Source organism: Stenella coeruleoalba, assembly GCF_951394435.1.
Source record: "Stenella coeruleoalba genome assembly, chromosome: 18".
NCBI lineage: Eukaryota > Metazoa > Chordata > Mammalia > Artiodactyla > Delphinidae > Stenella > Stenella coeruleoalba.
In genome coordinates, this window is record NC_137164.1 from 5,496,542 (window position 1) to 5,520,695 (window position 24,154).

General features: G+C 36.5%; 1 protein-coding gene across 7 annotated transcripts in view; it reads left to right on the forward strand.

Annotated features, from left to right (window-relative positions):
* The window catches only part of PAN3 (poly(A) specific ribonuclease subunit PAN3), a 115,155-nt gene that overhangs the window by 30,672 nt on the left and 60,329 nt on the right, over window positions 1-24,154 (forward strand). For all 7 annotated transcript variants that reach the window (XR_013824764.1, XM_079902564.1, XM_079902565.1 and 4 more), the window contains one exon: window positions 19,749-19,899. Coding sequence is in view for 6 of the 7 variants with exons in the window: in XM_079902564.1 (XP_079758690.1) it covers window positions 19,749-19,899 (151 nt within the window). In the remaining variant the exon portion in view is untranslated. The remainder of the gene's footprint in view (window positions 1-19,748; window positions 19,900-24,154) is intronic.

Genomic DNA, 24,154 nt, shown 5'->3' on the forward strand with positions numbered 1-24,154 from the left:
TATTTCAAATACTAATATTATTTTGTGTTTCATATAATTCAAATAGTTCTTTTTTAAGGATGTAAGGAATGCCTTATTAGCTTGATGTGATGTTGGAGGGGCAAGAATGCCTTACACTATCAGTCATGTGTTGAAGCATTGAAAAATACCCACCCGGTGTCCATTACTGTCTTTGTGGATTCCTAAGTTGGGTACCTGGTATTGTTTATTTAGAGCAAAGAGTATGTCAGTGCAATTTTCTTTTCTATTGGGGTTTTTATCTTTTTGTTGTATGAGAAAAGTAACTTATATAAGTCAATTCTGTACCTATGCCTTTTAATTTTGTATTATGTTTACCTTCAGATATTTTAAACATTTTTCACATATAAAAATTTTAAAGGATTGTGTAGCCAGATATATTAATCTTTCCTGCTTCATTTGTTTCCTTTCCTTTAAAGCTTAGGTCTTCTCAATCCTAAGGTTAGAAAAATATTTATCTATATTTTATTTTAGTGATTATAGCTATGTTTCTTAAATGGTTACCTTGTGCCACGCACTGTGCTAAGCTCTTTACATGTATTGTCTCTTTTGGTCTCTTATGGGACAGTTGTTACTGTTAAATGAAGAAACATCTTCAGAGAAGCTAAGTAACCTTAAGGTTAAATGGTAGTCGGTAGAGGAACAGAACTTTGAACCCATGTTTGTCAGGCTTCAGAATCTCTTCACTTCTGTGTAACGTAGTTCTAGTTGTACTAGAGCTATGATTGATGTAATTGTCTAAATGGTTAACTGAACTTCTGTAGGACAACTTTTTTTGAGGATGAGAATGGGTATGTAGGTTTCCAGACATGGACTGTAGCTTATGCATAACTCCACAGTATTTGTAAGGTCAGTCTTTTTTCCTCATGATTCATCTTTTTTTTTTTCTCAGTGACATTTAACTGTCTCTCTTTCTGGAACTTTAAATATTTGTTTACACTGATTTCTTAATCTTGACCTAACATCTTTTTGGAAAACAAATTTTGGAAAAACAAGTTTTTCCACTTCTGAAAACAAAACAAAAAAACCCAAACAAACAACTAACTAACAAAAACCTTAAAACAACAACAGAAACTTTCTCTGAAAGTTTCTACCTGGATCATTCATAATTGCATTTATTCTCTTCAGTGCTGGATTTCTTTCAAGAGCCCTATGATTCCCAGCCTTTTAGTACTTAATAATCTTTTTATTAATTTTCTACCAAGAATCTTGTGATATGAAAGAGTCTGTCTGCTGAACACAGGACATTTGTAAAACAGTGATTCATGCTTTCATTCTAAAATATATAATATGCTAATTAGAGAATCAAAGAAATTTAATATTTTTCTTATATTGTGGAGGTAGCTTGGTGGAGGCCAAATTTATTTTTCATATGGCTGTTTGAAATATTGATCATTCCCATCTGGTCTCCATTACTACTTCTGTGGAGTTCCCACTTGGGGACCCTTGAAATAGATTCTAGTCTTTTCTCTGATTTCTTTACAACCCATTTATTCCTTCAGTGCTTGGAGTTTGGTGTTAGCAAAAATTTTGCTGGAAACAAATCCCAAAGCTTGTCAGAGGTCTCCTGAATCACCAAATCCAACAGTTTCATCCAGTACTTAATACTGCTGGCCACTTTTTTATTTGAAGCTCTTTCCTCATGCATTCTTGTTTCTTTGTTTGCTTGCCTATTTATTTATTTATTTATTATTGGCTGTGTTGTGTCTTCATTGCTTGCTCTAGTTGCTGCGAGCGGGGGCTACTCTTTGTTGAGGTGCACGGGCTTCTCATTGCGGTGGCTTCTCTTGTTGCAGAGCACGGGCTCTAGGCACGTGGGCTTCAGTAGTTGTGGCACACGGGCTCAGTAGTTGTGGCTTGCGGGCTCTAGAGCACAGGCTCAGTAGTTGGGGCACACGGGCTTAGTTGCTCCGCGGCATGTGGGATCTTCCCGGACCAGGGCTCAAACCCGTGTCCCCTGCATTGGCAGGCGGATTCTTAACCGCGGCGCCACGAGGGAAGTCCCCACCACGCATTCTTGACTCTGTTTCATCCCTGCTCTTTGTGAGCTCCTGTTCTTGGCTCACTTGTTCTTTGCTTTCCCGTGTATGCCTAAGATTCTTAAATTTTTATTTCTTTTAGAACTGTCTTCTCAGTTCAAGACCCAAATCTTTCATGCCTTCTGGTATCTTTGCATGTAGATGTATATCCCTCTATCACTACAAATTTGGCAAGTCTAGAACTCAGTGTATTTTTCTCTTCTCCAAATCTACTGCTTCTTTTATATTCTCTTTATATTCCTTCTTTAGTTAATGGCTTTATCATCTTCCCGGTCACTGCGAGTACATAGCTTCATTTCTTCCCTGTCTTCTCCCATATTCTACCATTTATTATGAAAAGGAAACTACTGAGGTTTGACTACCCATTAATTGAAAGATGATACATTGGACAATTTACATTTGCCATCATATTAAGGCTCTACCACAATAGTGACATATTAGCCCCATTTGAAAAATACGGAAATTGCAATTTAGACAAGGCTTATTGTTCCTACGTGGTAGAGCTGGGATTCCAGATCTATTAAATTTTATATCCTGAGATTTTCCTGATATATTGTCTGCCTCTAATCCCCATTCTTTAAAATTCCACGGTATCTTTTTATCCTTTCCTTTCCTTTCCTTTTTCTTTCTTTTTGTTTTTAAACATAACTGACATATATACCCTCAGTGTATCTTCTGAATAATTTTTGTCACATCCCTTCAGGATCTGTTCAGCCTTTCTAGGGCTATCTCTCTTTAACTGTCCACATGTACTAAATTCTAATCATATGGAATCTTTTATACCTCATATAATATGAAATACATTGTCAGTTCTCTGTACCTTTTTATCTCTGTACCATTGTTAATAGAGCCTAAAAAAACTTTCTTCCCTTTTCCTTTTTTTTTAAAAATTTATTTTTATTTGATTTATTTTTTTTGGCTGCGTTGGGTCTTCGTTACAGCATGTGGGTTTTCTCTAGTTGTGGTAAGCGGGGGCTGCTGTTCTCTGTGGTGCATGGGCTTCTCATTGCTGTGGCTTCTCTTGTTGTGGAGTACAGCCTCTAAGTGCGCGGGCTTCAGTAGTTGTGGCTCGCAGGCTGTATAGTGCAAGCTCAGTAGTTGTGGTGCACGGGTTCAGTAGTTATGGCGCATGGGCTTAGTTGCTCCGCGGCATGTGGGATCTTCCTGGACCAGGGCTCGAACCCGTGTCTCCTGCATTGGCAGGTGGATTCTTAACCACTGTGCCACCGGGGAAGTCCCCCCTTTCCTTTGAGAGTAGCTCAAATGCTACCTTTTCTGTAAATACCTGCTCAAACACCTCAAAGAAAAAAAAGTTTGTTTTTTTTTTTTACTCTTCACAATACTTAATGTTATTTCATTCTCTCTTATATTGGTTGTTTACCTGTCCTTTCCAACTGAATTGTAAAGACGTGTGACTAGGCGTGTGTTGTTTATTTTTGTACCCTTAAGGTATTCTGCTTGTCTCTAAATGTCATTGTATAATTTTATTTTCTTAGGCAATATGTGAAATTTGTGGTAGTTTATTTTAAGAATTTTATATATTTTGAAAAATTGATCATTGGTTGTCTGGGATTTATAGCCATCATATATTACTATTGTTTAGTTTAATTATCACAATTGATTTAGAACATAGGGTGGTGATTTCTTTTGAAATGTTAGACGATCTTCTCTTTTTCTTTTTTATTTCAAAATTTAACATTGTAGAACTATTCTTGATATTTTTCAGTCTTCTGAGCCTGGTACTAGTCTTATTTCTTGACAGTGTTATTATGTGACAAAGCTCCTCTGTTTTGTATTTTTCTCATGGTCTCAGTCTAAACACCGAGCAGGTGGTAGATGGAAGGTCACCTAAAACTCTGCATCAGCAGTTCTTTATTTCACTGAAGTGCAAGTTCACTTTCATCTTTCCTTAGTCTCTGCCCAGATGATTGCCCATTCCTCTGCCTGACCAATCTGCACGTGAATTTGAGATTTTACATTTGTTCTATGATTACGGCTCAAATGCCGTTCAGGATTGAACTGTTTTATCACCTACCTTATAGAATTATTGTGAAGATTCAGCTTTCTGTTTGAATCTATCATTTGTGTAGTAGATATTAAATAAATGTCCATTCCTCCAATTTGACCTCATCCCTCCTAAACTTGGTTTTTGTTTCTGTTTTTTTAGGGTGCTCTCAGTTATTTATACTCAGATGTGCATGGCATTGTGGTATATATGGAAAGAGGCAGTGACATTAAGTGTCTCTTAGGGGCTCTCATTTTAATGCTGACTCATTTGAATAGTTTAAAAAATTACTTTAAAAATGCGTTTTTTGAAGGGATAACAATGTGTTCCCATCCTTCATGTAACAATCAGATGTCAACTTGAATGAAAGGATGGGAAATGCATGGTTTTATAAACTTCTCAGAGTATTGCAGGTTAAGATGTACCTAAAAGTAATGACATGTTACATAAAGTCTTACTTATATATAAATATATATATTTATATATATAAAAGACTTTATGTAACATGTAAGTCTCATTTTGTCTTAGACCTTTGGAAATAGCGGAGTTATGAATCATAAATTATTAGTATTACTGTTGTTTTAGTTTACCTCCAGAGTGATGTAAATGAATGAGAACTGTTGGACTGTTGGGTGTATTAGGAGATTCATACTTGTTAACATCTCTTTTGATGGTGTTTTTCCCCCTTGTGGTCTGATTAAATGGCATTTCTTATAAGTATTTAATTTGTAAGAATGCTCACATTAAAATCTCTTGGCCCACAAATTCAGCTGTGAATTCTAGTTGCTTGTTACTGTTGCTTTTAAGATCCCAGGGAGGTTTTGGAAACTCACTGCATATCCTTCAGTCTTTAGTTAGTTACTGAATTTTGGTGTTATTTCAGGAGATTTCTAGTCTCTATGCCCCAGGAAATGAGGTCCTTTGGGCTTTAGATGGAGTGGATTGGAATTTATAAGAGTGAAGCTTCAGTCCATCTACTCAGGGTTCCTCAGGACTTTGAAAAGTTACAGAACTGTGGGGCAGCTAAAATGATATTACTATATAAGTTCTGATTTCTCACCCACAGCCCATCCCAGACCCTCTTCTTTTCTCCTCTTCTCTGCAGCTGCTATTCTAAACCTTTACCATTCACCTCAGACCTGTTCATCCCCTGTGTCACTTTTGAGTAAGAGACTTGTGTTCTTCAGAGGAGGGAAACAAGAGGTCATTGAGAATGAATTGCTTCATATGTTGGCGTTCTAACTATGCACAACATTTTCACTTACACCCTTTCCCACTATTTTTCCTTTGGTTGCAAACAAACAGGTGTTCCTTTACTATATCCTTCAGAACCTGTCTTTAGTCCCTCTAGCAATTTATTTCATTATTTATCCCTTTTCAGTTTTAGACAGTCTCTCCCTTGACATTGATGTCTTCTTCCTAGCTTGGTCTTCCAGTACCAAGGAGTGCTACATGAGGAAATATTCTGTGGTCAGTACATTTGGGAAACTGTGTGATACAATTTGAGAACTGCTTCCTGCTTGTTGCTAGTTCTTCACCTTTCATTCATCCCTTAAGTCCCAGCGTTTTACCTTTCACTTTCACCACTCTATTGAGACTCTTTTTGGTAAGCTTACCTAGCTACCAAAAGTCACAATTCTTACTTGACCTCTACTGCGTTTGACATTGTCGTCTGTTCCTCTTTCCTTGAAACTATTGTTCTCCTAGCTCTGAGACTGTTCTTTATTAGTCTCTTTCAGGGACCTCTTGTCCCTTGCCGTGCCCTCAGGAACTCTCCCAAGCTCTGTCCTTGACTCTCCTGTCTCTGCACACAGTGCCCCTAGGTGATCTCACTTATCTTCATTACTTCAGCTACTCGCTAGTCACATTTGACTCCTATACACACACACACACTACCTGCTTCTGAACATCTTCATCTATATGGCGTAAGACTTTAAAAACTCAGTGTGTCTAAAATGAATACTATATCTTTTCCTTCAAACCTGTTCTTTCACTCACACACATCTGTACACACTTACTCACAGCTATATGCCCACTCTCTGTCTTGGGTATTGATATCACCCAGTTGTGAGTTCTTCATTCTTCCATCTTCCATATCTGCCACATTCTTTGGCCACTAAGATCTGTTGATTGTGCTACCTTGAAATTCTCTTCACTTTTGTTTTGTTTTGTTTTGCGGTACGCGGGCCTCTCACTGCTGTGGCCTCTCCCGTTGCGGAGCACAGGCTCCGGACACGCAGGCCCAGCGTCCATGGCTCACGGGCCCAGATGCTCTGTGGCATGTGGGATCCTCCCGGACCGGGCCACGAACCCGTGTCCCCTGCATCGGCAGGCGGACTCTTAACCACTGCGCCACCAGGGAAGCCCTCTCTTCACTTTTAATGTTACCAAAGTACAGTTTAGGCTCACCTCCACTTCTTACCCGGACTATTACTATTGTAGTCTCTTACCTGGTTTCCTGCTTCTGGTCTTTTCATTCAGACCACTACTTGGTTGATTTCTCTTCTTTGTCATCTGTTCTTTGTCATTAGAATACAATCCAAGTCTCTTAGAAAGGCATCCAAGGTGCCTCTTGACCCCTCAGATTACTGCTGCAGGCCTGCTGAACAGTTTGCAGCACGATGGAGAGCAGCATGCTCTTCCTGCCTTTGCCTTTGAACATTCTCCTTGCTTGCTGTGCCCTTCTCTCTGCCTTGACTCAGCAAACTTGTCTTTTAGGATTCGATTCAAGCATATGGTCTTATGACCTAATTAGACAGCTCTAAGCATTTGTTCACTTTTCCTCGCACTTCACAGTGCTGTAATTAATGTGTATATAACATACCGGCTAGCAGTGAATGGCACACTATAGGTAGTTATTTTTTTTTTTTTTTGATACATGGATGTTCTGAGCTCTTGGGAGTGTGGAATTGGGTTCAGGGTACATTCTGTACCTGTGAAAGGCCAGCCTGTGAACTTCTAGAACGTAGTGCCTATGTTTCAAATATTTTGTTCTCCACAGTGCCTAGCACAGCGCCCAGCACATTATCTTTTATTATTAGCTATTCAACTAGTTGAATGAATTAACCTGGATTAACGATTATCTGGTGAGATGAGTATTTGGCCAAATTTAGTCCTGAATTTAAGTTTTGTACATTTCTTAAGTTTTCCTTTGGTATAGTTTCAAGACATAAAATATCATTATGGAAAAATGTTTGAAAAATCTTAATATATGTTAAATTTTGTGATTAAATGTGGCAGGATTCTTGGTTAGAAAGAATGCCTCCAAGTAAGTCTCTATTACTATGCAATGTGACAAATAGATTTTACTGATATATAGTTATGGATAGAAGATGTACATAGGTATGCAAGATAGTTATAGCTGTGTAAAGTAATTATTGCCTCTCTGGAATGTGGTGATGGTCTTGCTGTCTCCTGGATTACTCGTTAACGGACCTAAATGGATATTTTTGCTTCTTTTAGGGAGAGTAATATTTCTTCCCAACTTTATTGAGATACTGGGTTGGCCAAAAAATTCATTTTGGGTTTTTCCTTAACATCTTATGGAAAAACCCGAACGAATTTTTTGGCCAACCCAATAATTGACATAAATAGGAAGAGTAATATTAAGAATTAACTAGGTAGAATATTGAGAATACCTCGGTGATGGTTAATGATTACTGTTATTGGAGAACTTTGACATGTAAATAACTTTTAATGGAAGAGGAAGCATTTCATCTGTTTTTTTTTTAAATTTATTTATTTTATTTATTTTATTTTTGGCTGCGTTGGGTCTTCGTTGCTGCACGTGGGCTTTCTCTGTTGCGGCGAGCGGGGGCTACTCTTTGTTGCTGTGCGTGGGCTTCTCATTGCGGTGGCTTCTCATTGTGGAGCACGGGCTCTAGGGCGTGCGGGCTTCAGTAGTTGTGGCCCACGGGCTCAGTAGTTGTGGCTCACAGGCTCTAGAGCACAGGCTCAGTAGTTGTGGCGCACGGGCTTAGTTGCTCCGCAGCATGTGGATCTTCCCGGACCAGGGCTTGAACCCGTGTCCCCTGCATTGGCAGGTGGATTCTTAACCACTGTGCCACCAGGGAAGCCCCTCTGTTTTTGTTTTTAAATGCCTTCTATCCTCCAGATACAGATTTTTGCTTTTTTTATATACATTGGTCCTACTCGTCTCAATTTGAATATTGCATATTCTCTGTGAATTCTTAATACCACTCCATTCAGTGATGATGATATGCAAAGAAAAGGGAGTAGTGTAAGTGGCTTCATAATTTACAAATCTTAACAAACTTTCTTAAAACTTTTTTGTAAAAGTTATATATGTTTATTGAAAAAAATTCACATACTACAGAGAAGTACAAAGGAGGAAGCAAAAATGTCCCATTTCCTCACCACCTAGAGATAGAATCTTCTTTTAACACTTCAGTGAGCATCTTTAGTTAGAATCCTTTTACACACCTGTGCACATGCACGTACACACATTCTCCCTCTCCCTCCCTCCCTGCCCAACCCGTTCTCTTAGGCATATGCACACCATTTTACAAGAAGCAATTTAGTATAATTGCTGTATTGTAGCCTAATTTTACTTTATTTTTTCTCAATAGTGGTATTGGCCTATTTTCATGGTAAATAAAAATATATCAATTCTCATGATTTTTTAATTGCTACACACTATTGTATATACCATAATCCACATAACCAGATCCCTATTGATAGATATTTTAGTTATCCCTTCCCCCACCACTTTAAAAAATCATTTAAAAAATCTGTGCTAAATGGAATCCTTTCTACTTGGGTGATTTTCTTCTTAGCCTAAATTCCTAGATGTAGGAATACTAGGTCAAAGGATATGCTTGTTTTTCATTTTGGTACATAGTATCAAACTATTCTCAAGAATAGTGTTACCCATTTCTGACAAACTTTATGAAAGATGAACTAATGAGCGTCTTTGGAAATTAATGTGCCTGTAGTTTCACACTCTTATATAGAGAGAGTGACTTTAAGCTGAGTTCACAGAAATGTTTTTGTTTGACTCTACCATAACGTAAAGCCTCTTACTAATTGACTTTCATCTGGCAGGTTCTGACATACACGTGCCACTTTGCCCTTAAGATAGTCAGATTATTAGTAGGAGAACTTATATTTAAAAGAACAATGGTGTGAATCTCTTGTAAGCAGTAGTAGTCAACTTTCCTTCACTGTCCCCACCAATTTGAATCTGATTTATTTAGAGAATCGTATTTCCTCTATTGGGTTGTTTTATCAGAAAGCCCAGTTTACTTCAGAAAATTTGTAAATTGTGATATTAGACTAATTTCACAATAGTAGTAGTGTTTTTTGTTGTTGTTTCTTTTTTAGTAGTAGTGTTATATGTTAACTTTTATAAGATGAAACTTGACTGGTCTTAAAATATTAAGTTTCTGAATAGCCCAGAAGTTGAGTATATTGTGATAAATTTTAAATTGACCATATTTGGACATGCTTGAAATCTGGAGAAATAACAACCCATTAAGGCAAACAACAACAACAACAACAAAAAACCATGTAGAAATATGAACTTGGAGGTTCTGGTTAGCCATTTGACTTCTCCTTTCTGTCTCGCCCTGTTCCTCTTTATTCTGTGTTATTCATGAACACTGAAGACTAGTAAAAATCACTCTGAATAGTGCTGCTCTTTATGTCTATAAGTCTCATCTTTTTATGCCTTTTTAGATAATTTTATCAAGGCAAAATTCTTGCCTATCCCTGCCTTTCTCCTTCATTATCAGTATCCTCTTCTACCTTTCCAGATAATTCACTGCTCTCTGCCCTTGCCAAGACACAGACACACACAGACATACATACAGCCCTCTACCTTGAGCATGAATCTTTTGAATTAGTCCAAAACTAGGCCCCTTTGTCACTCTAAAGAGAGAAGAATAGTAGTGAAGAGGGGAGATTGGAGTCATACGTTCTGGTAAAAAGTAGATATGGCCAAGATTAGTATCAACGTTTTATCTCTCTCTCTTTTTTAATGATTTAATTCAGTCAAGGACCGTGGAGACTTGACCTGATCAGTCTTTGGATTTCAGCAATTAAGTCATTAAATAAAACTTTCCTTCTCTTTCTTTCTTCCCATTTTCCCCTCCTTTTTCTCCTCCTCCTTTTCTTTTTCTGCTTCTCTCTCTTTCTTTTATCCTGGCTGAAAGTAGAAGATGGATTTGAGTTGTGCAAGACTGGAGTCAAGTTGGTCCGTTGGGATGATGGTAACCTAGACTAGGGCACTGACAATGACATGAGTAGAAGTAGTTGAATTTGAGAAATATTTAGGATGTAGAATAGACTGCATGACTTGATGCTGACTTGATGCTTCAAAGGTAACTGCATTATCAGAAAGATAGTTGTGACATAATTTATCTGTTTAGGAAAGAGATTGTATAGAAAGCACAACAAAACTTGAAAAACCAGCTTTACAGGGAAGTAGTTGATTTGTTCATAAATAGTTTGAATTAATAGTTGCAAAATATCTCTTCACTGGTGGGTGTCTGATCTAGCCAAAACAAGGAGTTGGCTAAATTTTATATATTTATAACTTAAGCTCAAATTAAGAATACCTTATGTTTAGAAAATATCACCACAAAATTTGTCTTCTGACCAAGGTGGAAGAACAGGGATTAGACTTACCCTCCCTCCAGAAACAGCTAAAAAACTGACCAAAATATATGAAACAATTTTCAAGACATTAGATATCAGGCAGTGAAAGACAGTGATCCCTGATAGATGGGAAACAAATGAGGTGAGCTCCCCGTGATTACCTTAGCTCACTGTTCGGTGGGCAGTTTCTGAGCCTGGTGCCTAGAGCGGGAACTCGGGTGGAGCCTAGTGATCTATCTAATTAGGGAGACCAAACTGGAAGTTTACAGAGGCCAAGCTGGATATAGCTCACAAAAAAAGTACTGGAGAGGAGAGAGCTCATACATAGAACTTTGGATGCTTCCAGAGATTCTCCTTGCATCTTCAGCTGAGTACTGATCAGAGGCTATGAGTGAGGAGTTACTTGAACTGGAAAAAGAGATTCCTGAAGAGATTACAGGAAATAATTCTCAGAGCTCACACGAGGCCAAGAATAGTTCCTATTCCCACAAGCCAACATGGAAAGCATCATAATTCATGAAGCATTAAGTAGGGTAATGGGAAGTCTTTTACCTCAGTAGTAGGACCAAATTAGCCTTAGAATAAATGCTGCCCTAGTCTTAACTAATAAAGCTTAAAAGCAAGACCTGAAAGAATCAGACTAATTTTTAATCAGTTTAATGACAATGGAGAACAAAGCTCAAGAATATTTATAGCAATAAAAATATATCTAGGACTTCCCTGGTGGCACAGTGGTTAACAATCCACCTACCAAGGCAGGGGATACGGGTTCAAGTCCTGGTCCAGGAAGATCCCACATGCTGCGGAGCAGTGAAGCCCGTGTGCCACAACTACTGAGCCTGCGCTCTAGAGCCTGTGCGCCACAGCTACTGAAGCCTGTACACCTAGAGCCTGTGCTCCACAAGAGAAGCCACCGCAATGAGAAGCCTGAGCACTGCAACAAAGAATAGCCCCCGCTCGCTACAGCTAGAGAAAGCCTGCGTGCAGCAGCGAAGACCCAATGCAGCCAAAAATAAATAAAAAGTAAATAAATTTAGTAAAAATAAAGGAAAAAAACAAGGCATCCTTAAATATATATATATATATATGTATATCTCCAGCACCCAAAAAGATAAAAGTGACAATATTTGGCATTTGATCAAAAATTACCAGCAATGCAAAGAAGTAGGAAAATATGACCCATAAGGAGAAGCAAATGTAATCAATTATAACACATAAATAGTATGTAAGAACATCAGAAGAGTTATTATAACAATACTCCATCTGTTCAGGAAACTAGGGGGAAGATTAAACATGTTAGTGTAGACAAGGAAGACCTACTAAAAAATCCAAATCAAACTTCTAAAATTTAAAACTACTTTGTCTGAAATGAAAAGTATTGGATGGGATTAATGACAGATTAGACATTGCATCAGAAAAGATTAGTGAACTTGATGACATAGTGATAGAAACTATCCAAAAAATAGAGAAAAAGTGAGCCGTGGGATAACTTGAAGCAGCCTAACACACTTGTATTTTTAGTCACTGAAGCAGGGTGGGGGAAGGGCAAACAAAAAATATTTTAAGAAACAGTGGGCAGATATTTTCCAAATTGGATGAAAACTGTAAGCCCACAGATCCAGGAGCTCAATGAACACAAGCACGAAAGAAACATGGGGGAGTAAAAACCGCACCGAGGCACACCAGACAAACAGCCAGAGGGAAACATACTCACTTTTGAGGAACGAAGATGTAAGTGATAGCATATTTCTTGTTGGAAACAGTACAAGCCAGAAGACAGTGCAACGATAACTTTAAAATATAGGAAGAGAAAAAAAATGTCAACTTAGAATTCCGTTCTTGGGAAAAATGCAAGAATGTAATCCATTGGGTGCATTTAAAGACTTGTGAAATTTTGAATCAAATGTGCAGTTTAAACTTATTGCACCAATGTTAATTTTATGGTTTTGAAAATATACTCTAGTTATGTAAGATGATGTCTTTGGGGAAAGATGGTGAAGGATACTACTACTGTGAATTTTAAATTACTTCAAAATTATATATTTTTTAAAAAGCAAAATAAACATCTTTTTAAACATACAAGAGTTGAAAGGGTTCACCTGCAGTATATGTGTACTTAATAGATATTAATGAAAGTACTTCAGGCAGAAGGAAGAAAATACCTTATGGATCTATACAAAGAAATGAAGAACACTGGAAACAGTAACTACATGAGTAAATATAAGAAACTGTCCCCCTTACTCTGTAAGTCTCTTTGAAAGATAATTGACTGTTGAAAGCAAAAACGGTAATAGTGTGTGGTTGGGTTTATAGCATATGTAGAAATAAAATATATGATGATAATAGCACAAAGTCTGGGAGGGGAGAAATGGAAGTATAATATTGTGAGCTTGTTACACTATATCTGAAGTAGTTTAAAATTCAGTGATAGTTGGTGTTATGGACTGAATTGTGTCTTCCCCAAATTCATTTTAAAATATATATATGACTGTATATAGAAGTGGGCTTTTAAAGATTTAATTAAGGCTAAATGTGGTTGTAAGGATGGACCGTAATCCAATATGATTGGTGTCCTTAGAAGAAGATGAAGAAATACCAGGGTTGCACACACACACGGAGAAAAGGCCTGTTGCTGTGAGGACACAGTGAGAGGATGGCTTTCTGCAAGCCAAGGAGAGAGGCCTCAGGAGAAACAAACCCTCTTGGCCCCTTGATCTTGGGTTCTCACCTTCTAGAACTGTGAGAAAATACGTTTCCATTGTTTAAGCCAGGGGTCCTCAACCCCTGGGCTGCGGCACAGTATTGGTCTGCGGCCTGTTAGGTACCGGGCCTCACAGCAGGAGGTGAGCAGCGCGCAAGTGAGCGAAGCTTCATATGCCGCTGCCCATTGCTCACATTACCGCCTGAATCATCCCCCTGCCTCCCCCGTCTGTGGAAAAATTGTCTTCCACGTTACCGGTCCCTGGTGCCAAAAAGTTTGGGGACCGCGGGTTTAAGCTGCTCAGTGCGTGGTATTTTATTATGGCTCTAGCAGACTAAGATAGTCAGTGATAAGTTAAATATACGTACTGTAAAACCTAAGATAATCACCACAGTAACAGAACAGAGAGAGTTATAGCTAACAAGCCAAGAGAGGAGGTAAAATGAAAATTTGAAAAATCATTTAATCCCAGAGAAGGCAGAAAACAGAAAAGGAGACCAAAGAACAGGTGGAAGAAATGGAAAACAAGTAACAATATGTAGATAGATTCAAACCCGAACTTATCAGTAATCACATTAAATATAAGTCTTCTAGACATCCTAATAAAAAGGCAGATTTTCAAATTGGATTAAAGAAAAAGAGCAAACTCTAACTATATGAAGCTGACAAGAAACCTGCTTTAAACATAAACACAAAAATAGATTAAAAGTTATACCATGCACTAGTCAAAAGAAAGCTGGCATAGCTATATTCATGTCAGAAAAAGTAGATTTCAGAGCAGAGAATATTACCAGGAATACAGAAGGTCATGTGATAAAGGTAAAGGGGACAGTTTATTAGGAGCATAGATATGCCATTTTTAAATGTTTATGCACCTAAAAACAGAGTTAAAATATATGAGACAAAAGCTAGTAGAATTGCAAGGAGAAATAGACGGTGATACGGATTTCAGTACTCCTCTCTCAATGAGAGGAAGAAAATCATTAAGGAGATGGGAGGCCTGAGCAGCTCTGGTAGTTTACTCGTAGAGCCCTGTGCCCCACAGCAACCACATGAATACTCTTTTCAAGTTCACATAGAAGTTGGTCACCAAGACAGACCAATTCTGGGTCTTGAAAGAAGTCTCAATAAATTTAAAAGGGTACAAGTCATACAGATGTGTTCTCCGACCACAAGAGAATTAAATTAGAAACCAGTAACAGATCTTTGGAGAATCTCAAGTATTCAGAGACTGAATAGCACACACACTTTTGACTTAGTCATGTGTCAAAGAGGGATTAGAAAGGGAGACTTAAAAGTATTTTGAACTCAATGAAAATGAAACATGCCAGCAGTTGTGGGATGCCACTAAATCAGTAATCAGAGGGAAATCTGTAGCACTAAATGCCTGTATTAGAAAAGGAGAAAAGTTCCCAAATCAGTGAGCTCAGCTTCTATATTAAGAAACTAGAAAAAGAAGAACAAATTAAACCCAAAGTAAACATGAGAGGGATGAATCTTAATGATGCAAAGTGAAAGAAGCTAGTAAAAAACCCAGCACCTACATATGTATGTAAGATTCATTTATATTAAATTCTAGAAAATACAGACTAGTCTATAGTGACAAAAAGCTTATCGGTGGTTGCCTGGAGTCCAAAGCAGTGGAGCAGAGAGGAACAGGAGGGAGGGATTTCATTCAGGCTTGTGGAAGCTTTTGGGTATGACGAATGTAGTCATTTTCTTGATTTGGGTAGTGGTTTCATGGTGGTCTACCTATGTCAAGAGTTATCAAAGCTTACATTTAAATATGTACAATTTCTTATATGTCAATTATATCTAGATAAAGCTGTTCAGAAAAATTTACCAGGTCATTCACGTTCATTCAGAGAGTAGAAAGATTACTGATAGCAGCTTATGAAGCTATTAAGAGGTAAAGCAAGTTGAGCTCGTTACAAGGAGTTTTACTAAGGAGGGTATTTTATGGTTTTATGAGGTTACTGTGCGATTTTAAAAAGCCTGACCAATATTCAGGAATAGCAGTGATTCCTCAGTCATTCGTCACATCACCTTAAGACAACTTTCTTTTTCGTACAGACCTTTTGGCATATTTGCAGTGAAATATTACATAATATTTTGTGTTTTTATTCAGTATAAACCTCTTCCTGTCATTCTACCTAATTAAAAATTAATGGCTGAACTTTTTATTTTGTTTCACTGTTTATTAAATTAGTCCCTTAATTTATGGGACTAATTTATTGTGTTATTAATAAGTACTCTTGATTGTAGTGGAGTCCAGCAGAGTATTAAATTCTGAATTAGACTTTAAAAGTAACAGTTTCCAAGAAATAATATGATAGTAGAAAAGCATAAAGTTGTATTACTCTTGAGCTAGAAACCTCAACAGAAAATTACTTCATTTGTAAAAAAAACAAAACCTTTATCAGTCATTGGTAAAATAGGAAACACTCTATCATTTTGGTTGGTTGGGATGTCTGAATTGAAACATTAATTATTATTTCATTTAAAATATAATGATAATAATTACAACAGTGCTTTATAAGCTAAAGGCCAGGACTCTTGACTTAGTATATTTCTGTCTGGAGAGGACAGGTAGGACTCATATCCAAATGTTGGGGGATGATGTTGGTTTGAAGAACTCACTAAATAAAATGCACTTGGTTCTTTTGGTTGTGAAAGTTGCGGTGTAAATTTAAGTGTGTGAGAACCTAAAACTCTATTGATAACTTCTCACAGAGTGAATGTCTGCTGTTTGACATAAACATTGATTTTTTTCCCAAATGTACATTTAGAGCTGTTTAAGATATGAATGAAAATTAGGACTTAAAGTATGAATAGAGGGCTTCCCTGGTGGCACAGTGGTTAAGAATCCGCCTGCCAATGCAGGGGACACAGGTTCGAGCCCTGGTTCGGGAAGATCCCACATGCCGCGGAGCAACTAAGCCCGTGCGCCACAACTACTGAGCCTGCGCTCTAGAGCTTGCGAGCCACAACTACTGAAGCCTGCACGCCTAGAGCCCGTGCTTCGCAACAAGAGAAGCCACCGCAATGAGAAGCCCGCGCACCGCAACGAAGAGTAGCCCCCACTTGCCGCAACTAGAGGAAGCCTGCGCACAGCTTCAAAGACTCAACGCAGCCAAAAATAAACAAATAAAAATAAATAAGTATGAATAGAAATTAGAAATTATGAATAGAAATATAATTATATGTATGTTAGAAAACCCACAAATTTAATATTATAGGAACATATTTAGAGAGTTATGATGGGATTATCTAAGTCACAGGGTGGGAGTAATAAAACTTTGGTGTTCTTTTTCACTATTCCTTTTCTCGTTTATTCCATTCTCTTTAGTGTTGTTGAAGTTAGACAAATTTATATAACCCAAGTCCTTGACTCTTCTTTCTAGATATAACCTTTGCCTCCTAAAGCTAAAATAAATTGTTTATTTTCTTTTCCTTTTTTTAAAAACTTTATTTTTGGCTGTGTTGGGTCTCTTTTGCTGCTCATGGGCTTTCTCTAGTTGCGGCGAGCAGGGGCTACTCTTGCGGTGCGCGGGCTTCTCGTTGCAGTGGCTTCTCTTGTAGCGGAGCACGGGCTCTAGGCGTGCAGGCTTCAGTAGTTGTGGCTCGTGGGCTCTAGAGCGCAGGCTCAGTAGTTGTGACTCGCAGGCTGACTTCTTAACCACTGTGACAGCAGGGAAGTCCCAATCGTTTATTTTCTGATGAACAGAGATTTCATTTTAATGTGATACTGGTTTTAGTTACCAGTTTTGCCTTATCTATCTCTAAAAAAGTATTCTTTTTAACATGTTAAAGGTGTGTGCCTATGGTATTTTGTTGCTTTATAAAACCCTTATATATGTTACAAACCAGTTATATTAAAATGGTTTAAAGAATGCATCTTTTTATTATATAGTTATATATAACTTTTATTATATAGTTCTTATTTTAACTAATTTTATCATGAGAAAGTATTCTCATTATTATAATTTCTCATTAAGTATTTTTAATAGTTCTCTAATCTGGTTAGAGGAATTTATATTAACTGTTAATAATAGTAGCGCTACTCACTTATTCCTAGATTTTGTTTTTTGTGTTATACCTACTATGTAACTCTTTTTTCTGCCATTTAAATTCTTTAACCTTCTCTCTCATCTCAGATAAACTCATCTGAAATAAAACAAACTGTCTAACCACCCAGACAAGGGAAATGCCTTGCCATCATAAATCAGGAAAAAAAATGGAGGGAGGGGTTTAGGCCCTTCTTTTCACTTCTTAATTAAAATTCATTGCTGGTAGGTTTTTTGGATCTGTGGTTGTTGAATCCCTAAAAGTTGCAGTTTAGTGTATACATTTTCATAGTTAATTTTAATAACTTCTATCATAATAAATTTGAAGGACCTTTATTATTTGTTATAATGGCATTTTATATATAATTTATTTGGGGGAGGTAGAATAGATTTTCCCCTCCTTTTTCTCCTTTATAGGATCCCTTAAAAATAGTCTTTCAGACTAATTTAAAATAGATTTGATTTAGAGAAACTCAGCTTTGAAATCAAAAGTCTCTTATTCAAGGTAAATGTAAGGTATAAATGAAATGGAAAGTGGGTGATACTTTTTCTCGGGATTAGATTAGATTAATTTCTTTGTCTAAATTTGCTGTCTCTTAGTAATCTTGTAATCCTGAAGTATCCATCTCTCCTAGGCGTTTTGAACTCTTTTACCAAGTTATCTGATTGCGTTTTGACCTCTTTTACCAAGTTATCTGATTGATTTTATCTTGACTTTCATCTTCTACAACAGATTCAGCATTAACTAGTACACACTGATTTAGCTCTGAAGGGGTCCTCTTGGTAACCATTTGTTCTTTTATAACTAGGGATTACTATGTCAATAAAATGCGTTGGCTTATTTTCTACTCCAGAAATTAAGGAATTGGCCGTACTTTTAAAGAAAATGCCAGTGTTTTAAATTTGGAAGGTTTTAAAATAGACACATAAGTGACAGAAGAGGACTTTTTTTTTTCTCTTTGGAAAATATGTTTTGGTTCAGGCCTGATTCTTTTTTTTCTTCAGAATTTTATGTCTTAGATATGGCAGTAAAAGAGGTTCTCTGTACATCTAGTATATTGTAGTTAAACACAGGTTAACATTTTTTCTGTATTTTATTACTTTGCATTTAATTTTAGCTGGAACGTAACTAGTAAAATATCATTTGTTTTAGAGTTTAAAATGAGGTTAGCCTCTTGACTTGCTATTTTCCAAATTTAATATTTTGAACTCTAACCTAGCAGTTTAAAATGTCATTCATATTGAGTAGGGAAGTTGTTCTTGGATTGTACAGTAATTAGTCCATCTTTTTATTTTATGCCTTCTATGGAAGTATTTTTCCATTTTAATGATCAGCTCTAAAATACTTCAAGTGATTAAATTTTTTGCATCGTGATTCAGTGTATTTTAAACTTAGCTTATATGTATACAGAAAATGCGGGCTGAAGTATGAACATACTAAATTATCTCTTTGGTCGACCCTTTTGGAAGTTGAATTCAAATATCAATGTGTTGGATCTTCACTGTACTTAAGCATGTAGGTCACAATTTCAGAAAAATATTTAGGATATTCATTTTTTCCACATGGACAAAATATAGACCATTTGTGAAATTGACTTGCAGTCTTATAACGTGCTAGTCATTCTTAAAGGCAACATGCCACTGGACTAGATAAGAGGTGGCGTTGTACAACTGGGAGGAAATTTTTTTATCTCATAGTAAAATGTTTTTTAATATAACAAGTTACATGAATACTTAGCAGACATTGGAGCCTCTATTATGTTTTTCTTATATCTTGAGTCCTCTCGTGTGTTTGCCTTGTTTTTAAGTGCTTTTCTTGTCTTTACTGTTATTTAAATACATGGTACTATATTATTGGGGAAATGTCTTAAGTGCTTATAAAGAAGGAAGTGATTAATTTTGGAATAAAGGCAGTTTTGATCTTTATCCTGGTAGAAGTGGTTTAAAGACGTTAAATTTGAAACTTGTTGGCTCAGTTTTGAGGCAGTTTCAATGTCCTAGTTCTCTAAAATGTGTTAGGATAGTTTGGTAATGATGTATATTTGACAATAAAGGCAAATTTTCATGTTCTGAAGTTAAATTCTGCAAATGAAATGATTAAAACCCTCAAATTTGATGAAAATTTTTCTTCAAGAAATTTAATTATCCCACCCCAAAATATGAAAACTAAAAAACACTGTAAATGGCTTTCAATAAAATATTTTACTCAGTAAATAGAGCACTGTGGAATAATGCCTAGTAGATTCATTGTCTTTTTGGGCTTAAAATGTGTTAACTTACTATATTTGATTTTTAAATAGACACCAAATCCTACTGCAAGCGAGTTTATTCCCAAAGGAGGAGCAACCTCCAGGCTCAGTAACGCGTCCCAGGCACATGCGTCTGCCTTCTCTCAAGTATTCTCTCACCCATCCATGGGGACTCCTGCTGCTGCTGCTGGATTAGCCCCAGGTAAGTTGAGTAACTGTTTCCAGTGAGTTCCAGATAGCACGTCTCTAAGCACATTTGCTGGTAGTTTACCAGACCTGAAATTGTATTCTTCAGTGAGTCATATTTGAACACATTATGAGTTTTACGTTCTAGGTTTTGGTACCGTAGTCCAAATGTGTAGTTGAAAATTTTAAAGCAAAATTTAAATATGAACAAAAATTGAATATAAGGATGTTTAAAAGCACAAAAATAAATTTAAAGGAGAAAATGGTTATTGAGAAGAAAAGTCTGTCTGGGCCATAGTATTTCCTTAAGTTCATGATAATGCTCTTTCACTCAAAAACTTCTGTAAGAGCGTCAAGGGCCTCCTTTTGAAATAAATTTCTAAAAAATAATTTATATCATTTAAAAGAAAAGTTTAGATGTATTGCCTTTCAGGTGTTTGGCTATAAATCTGTAGTAGTAATTCAAATTGGGTAAAGTATTGTAAACAATGGTAGGAGAGAAATGTGAACTATTAGGGGTCATTGAGGTAGGGAAGACAGTACATCTCAACAATTTCTTCCAAGTTTACCCAAAATGGCAGGAAGAAGAATTTGAAGAAATGCACTTATACCTCAGGGGTCCTGAGGCATAGTTCAGAGTAACCCTTTGAGAACCCTATCTTCTTAGAAGTTCCCCTCTTTTATCTAAAAATTCATGCAGATTTTGTATTCTGCTTTCTAACATAAACACATATCAAAATATGAAAGTTTTCTTAGATAATTAACATCACCCATTCCTACTGCTGTGTACCTTAATTAGACAATGTATGCAGAATTATATTGAATTCATAGTAAGTGCTGAGCAGGTTGTCTTGTGTCTGTGAAATGGTTGAGCTACCCACCCAGATTATGTTTCTGGAACCTGTACTGGAAAATCATCACTTGGTCCTGAATGTTTAAAAAAACAGAAACAAAAGGAAATTTATATACATTAAATGAAGCCAGAAGATCTATCTAGATCAGCCTGGAACTAGTACTGCCTCCAGGGCTTAATCTAATCAGTGATGGTGATAAATCATTGGTTTTGATATTGATATTGAAATCAAGGACCTTTTTGGGAAGAAGAATGAGAGAAGATAATGATAACTTTATGGAACAGAGCATCCGGTTTAGTGTATAAAGTATCAAGTGTATTCAGAGACTTAATAACCTTGCGTTGCCAAGGATTTTATCAATGCCTACTTCCCCTCACCTCTCCCTCCTCCCCTTCTCTCCCTCCCTCTCTCCATCTCATTCTCCCTCCCTCCCTTCCCACTCATCTCCCACTCATCCTCCCCCACCCCAGTGAGCAGTTGATCATTTTATTAACTAAACATAACCAAGAATTACATACCTTTCTGGTGAAACTTTTAAGATAATTTTGTGTGGAGGGCCTTGAGATATACCTTGCAACTCCTTCCCCCTTACTTGTCCCTTTACCTTTTTTTCTACTTTGGCTCTTTTCAGGTTCAGTTAAATTTGTAAACATTTTCCATTCTTCCCTAGAGAGCAGTGTCAGAATTGAATATCCCTGGTAGCCCTAAAGTTTTACTTGTAAGTAATGTGCTGCTATGATTTTCTCCCATTGAGGTGTGTGCACATTGTTTACATGAGCATAAGCTACATGTCAGCTGTACATCTGAACTTTCTTAGGGATTGTCCAGACTTCAGAGCAGTGTTTATAAAGCACCCACAGTAACAAAACCCGTACGCCAGTCAGAACCCTTTGGCTTTCTTAATTAAGCACCAGTTGATTTTGGCCTAACAGCACATTTTCCCTTGTCTCATAAGTAAATATTTTGTTCACATCTTTGATCAGACTAGTTCAGGCTAAAAGATGGGCTTTTTAAATACTGGAGGAGTTAAAAATGTCAAAGGGAATTTTAGATACTGAAAACATTTAATTACAAAATCCGTTAATGCTGTGGTATTTGTTTAAGGTTTCCAGTTGTTATTAACTTGTGTGTAGGTAGGTGTTTCATTGGTCCCCATTGGATTTCACAACCTAAATTTAGGATGAAATGAATTAATTTAAAACTATTTACTCTTCTTCTACATAGCCCTAACATTAAAGTGGTCATTCTGCTTCCTATTAATGAAAGTAATTACTGTCTGGAACCATTGGAAATAGGTCAGTATATTATATTAAATGTATTCCTGAATTCTTTATACCAACTATTTAAAAATTGTTCTTTATTCAAATGGCAATCAACGAGGCTAAAATATTTTCCAAAAATACTGGAGTGATTAATGGTTTTGCATTTATTATTTCTCCATATTTTCTCCTTTTAGTTAATGGCTTAACACTCTGTGGAGATGAGCAAAGGAAAACAAAATTAAGTCTGTACTTTCAGGAAAACATTTTATCCCTTCAGTGTCTTCCATTACTTCTTACCCATAAATATTTTTTTCAAGGCCTAGGAGAGGTTCTTGGTATTTTCACTTTAAGACTGTAGAATAAGAAAGGTCATAGAAGTTTATTTACCTGCCTTAGTGGTGATTTAACTGATCTTTAATCCTCCTTGTCTACTATAATAGGTGTAACCTAGTGATAATTTTCAGTTATAAAGTTTCATTTTCTCTTTTTTTCAACTTCTGTTCCAGAAATTAGTACCCTTGAAAATATGTCAAATTATTGTTCTCCTAAAAAATATGAAACCTTAAATATTTTGGCACTCAGATGTAAACTAGAGTAATGTCATTTTCATTATATGTGAAAAAATACATATTTAAATATATCCTTCGACCAAAAATGTAAAAATATTTGAGCAAAGTTGAGTAGATGTTAAGATTTTTATTTCCTCAGATCGTAAGGAAGAAAAACGTAATGTGTGGAACAAAGTGGATCCTGAGTGAATCAGGTTCCTCTAAAACTTGATCAATTTAAAAACATGATTTGTATTTTAAAAAGGTTCTAATGCAAGAAGTGAAACTTTATACAAAAATTATTTGAATTTAAATAGCTAATTGGGTCTAAAAGGTATTTGAAAGTGTTAAATATATGCAGCACACGTTAACTTTCCATTGACTTGTATATACATTTTATTTTAATTTAAGAAATGAAGGAGCTATAGGTTTAGTTGTTTTCCGCACATTTAACCGGAGAACGATAGCTGTATTTCTACGTGTCTTCTATGAAGGTAGTTGTAAGCGTTAGTATTTGGGCTATGGCACTTAACTGGGGCTTAATTGTCTTTTAGAACCCCTACAATTATAGATATATTTTTAATTTGTAAATACACATTTTTCTCTGGTCACAGATTTTATTATCCTCTTGGAGGGCCACAGCCTTCCAAAAGTTAAGAATCACTGGTTTAACACACCCTTAGCAAAATTTTATTTCCTGAGTGTGATATAGTAACAATACCTTTAAAGTAATGTATAAAGATATATTTTTCTAATAGGTCTAGTTTTAGGCAAACATTTTTGGAATAGCCTTTAGAAATGAAAATATGACTATGCTAAGTATGTGAAAAGACAGCTTATACTTTAATTTTTTGTGCCATGAAAAATAATTTTATCATGAGAACTAATTGCTGAATGGTTTTCTATCAGAATTTTTCCTGAGAGTATTTTGATGTGGTAGTAAACTTGGTAAGCTAAGTCTTGGTGTACTTTAATTACCTCAGTCTTGGCCGTAGTCTGTTGAAGGTGATTCTGAGAGAGGTAGCAACAGGAGCGTACATTTCTGGGTAGTGTTCTAATATGTCCTCTGGTGGTTTAGTGCACAGTTGTGACTCAGGAGTTGAGCATCTCTTGTTCTGCTTGATTGTGTGTGTACACTTGGGAGAGGTAGAGGGGAGTTCTTGAATTTGAAGATGCCATCATTGATTTATAAATGAGAAAGAGAGCCATAAGTGACTTTTTAGTACTTTCAAATATTCATTCCTTCAAGATGAGAATGGTGCAGATTTTTGGACCATGAGTATATTTTATTGTAAATTATTATGGTAATCTCAGATGATTGATTTGATGAGCAGCATCTAATAATTATACTAAACCTATCATTATTAAATAATTGTATTCCTTCATTAAAATTTAATCATAATATTTTAGAAGAATTTTAAAGTATATTTTTAGATTCAGTTTTTTTTTTGTTTTTGTTTGTTTTTTGCAGTATGGGGGCCTCTCACTGTTGTGGCCTCTCCCGTTGCGGAGCACAGGCTCCGGACGCGCAGGCTCAGCGGTCATGGCTCACGGGCCCAGCCGCTCCGCGGCATTTGGGATCTTCCCGGACCGGGGCACGAACCCGT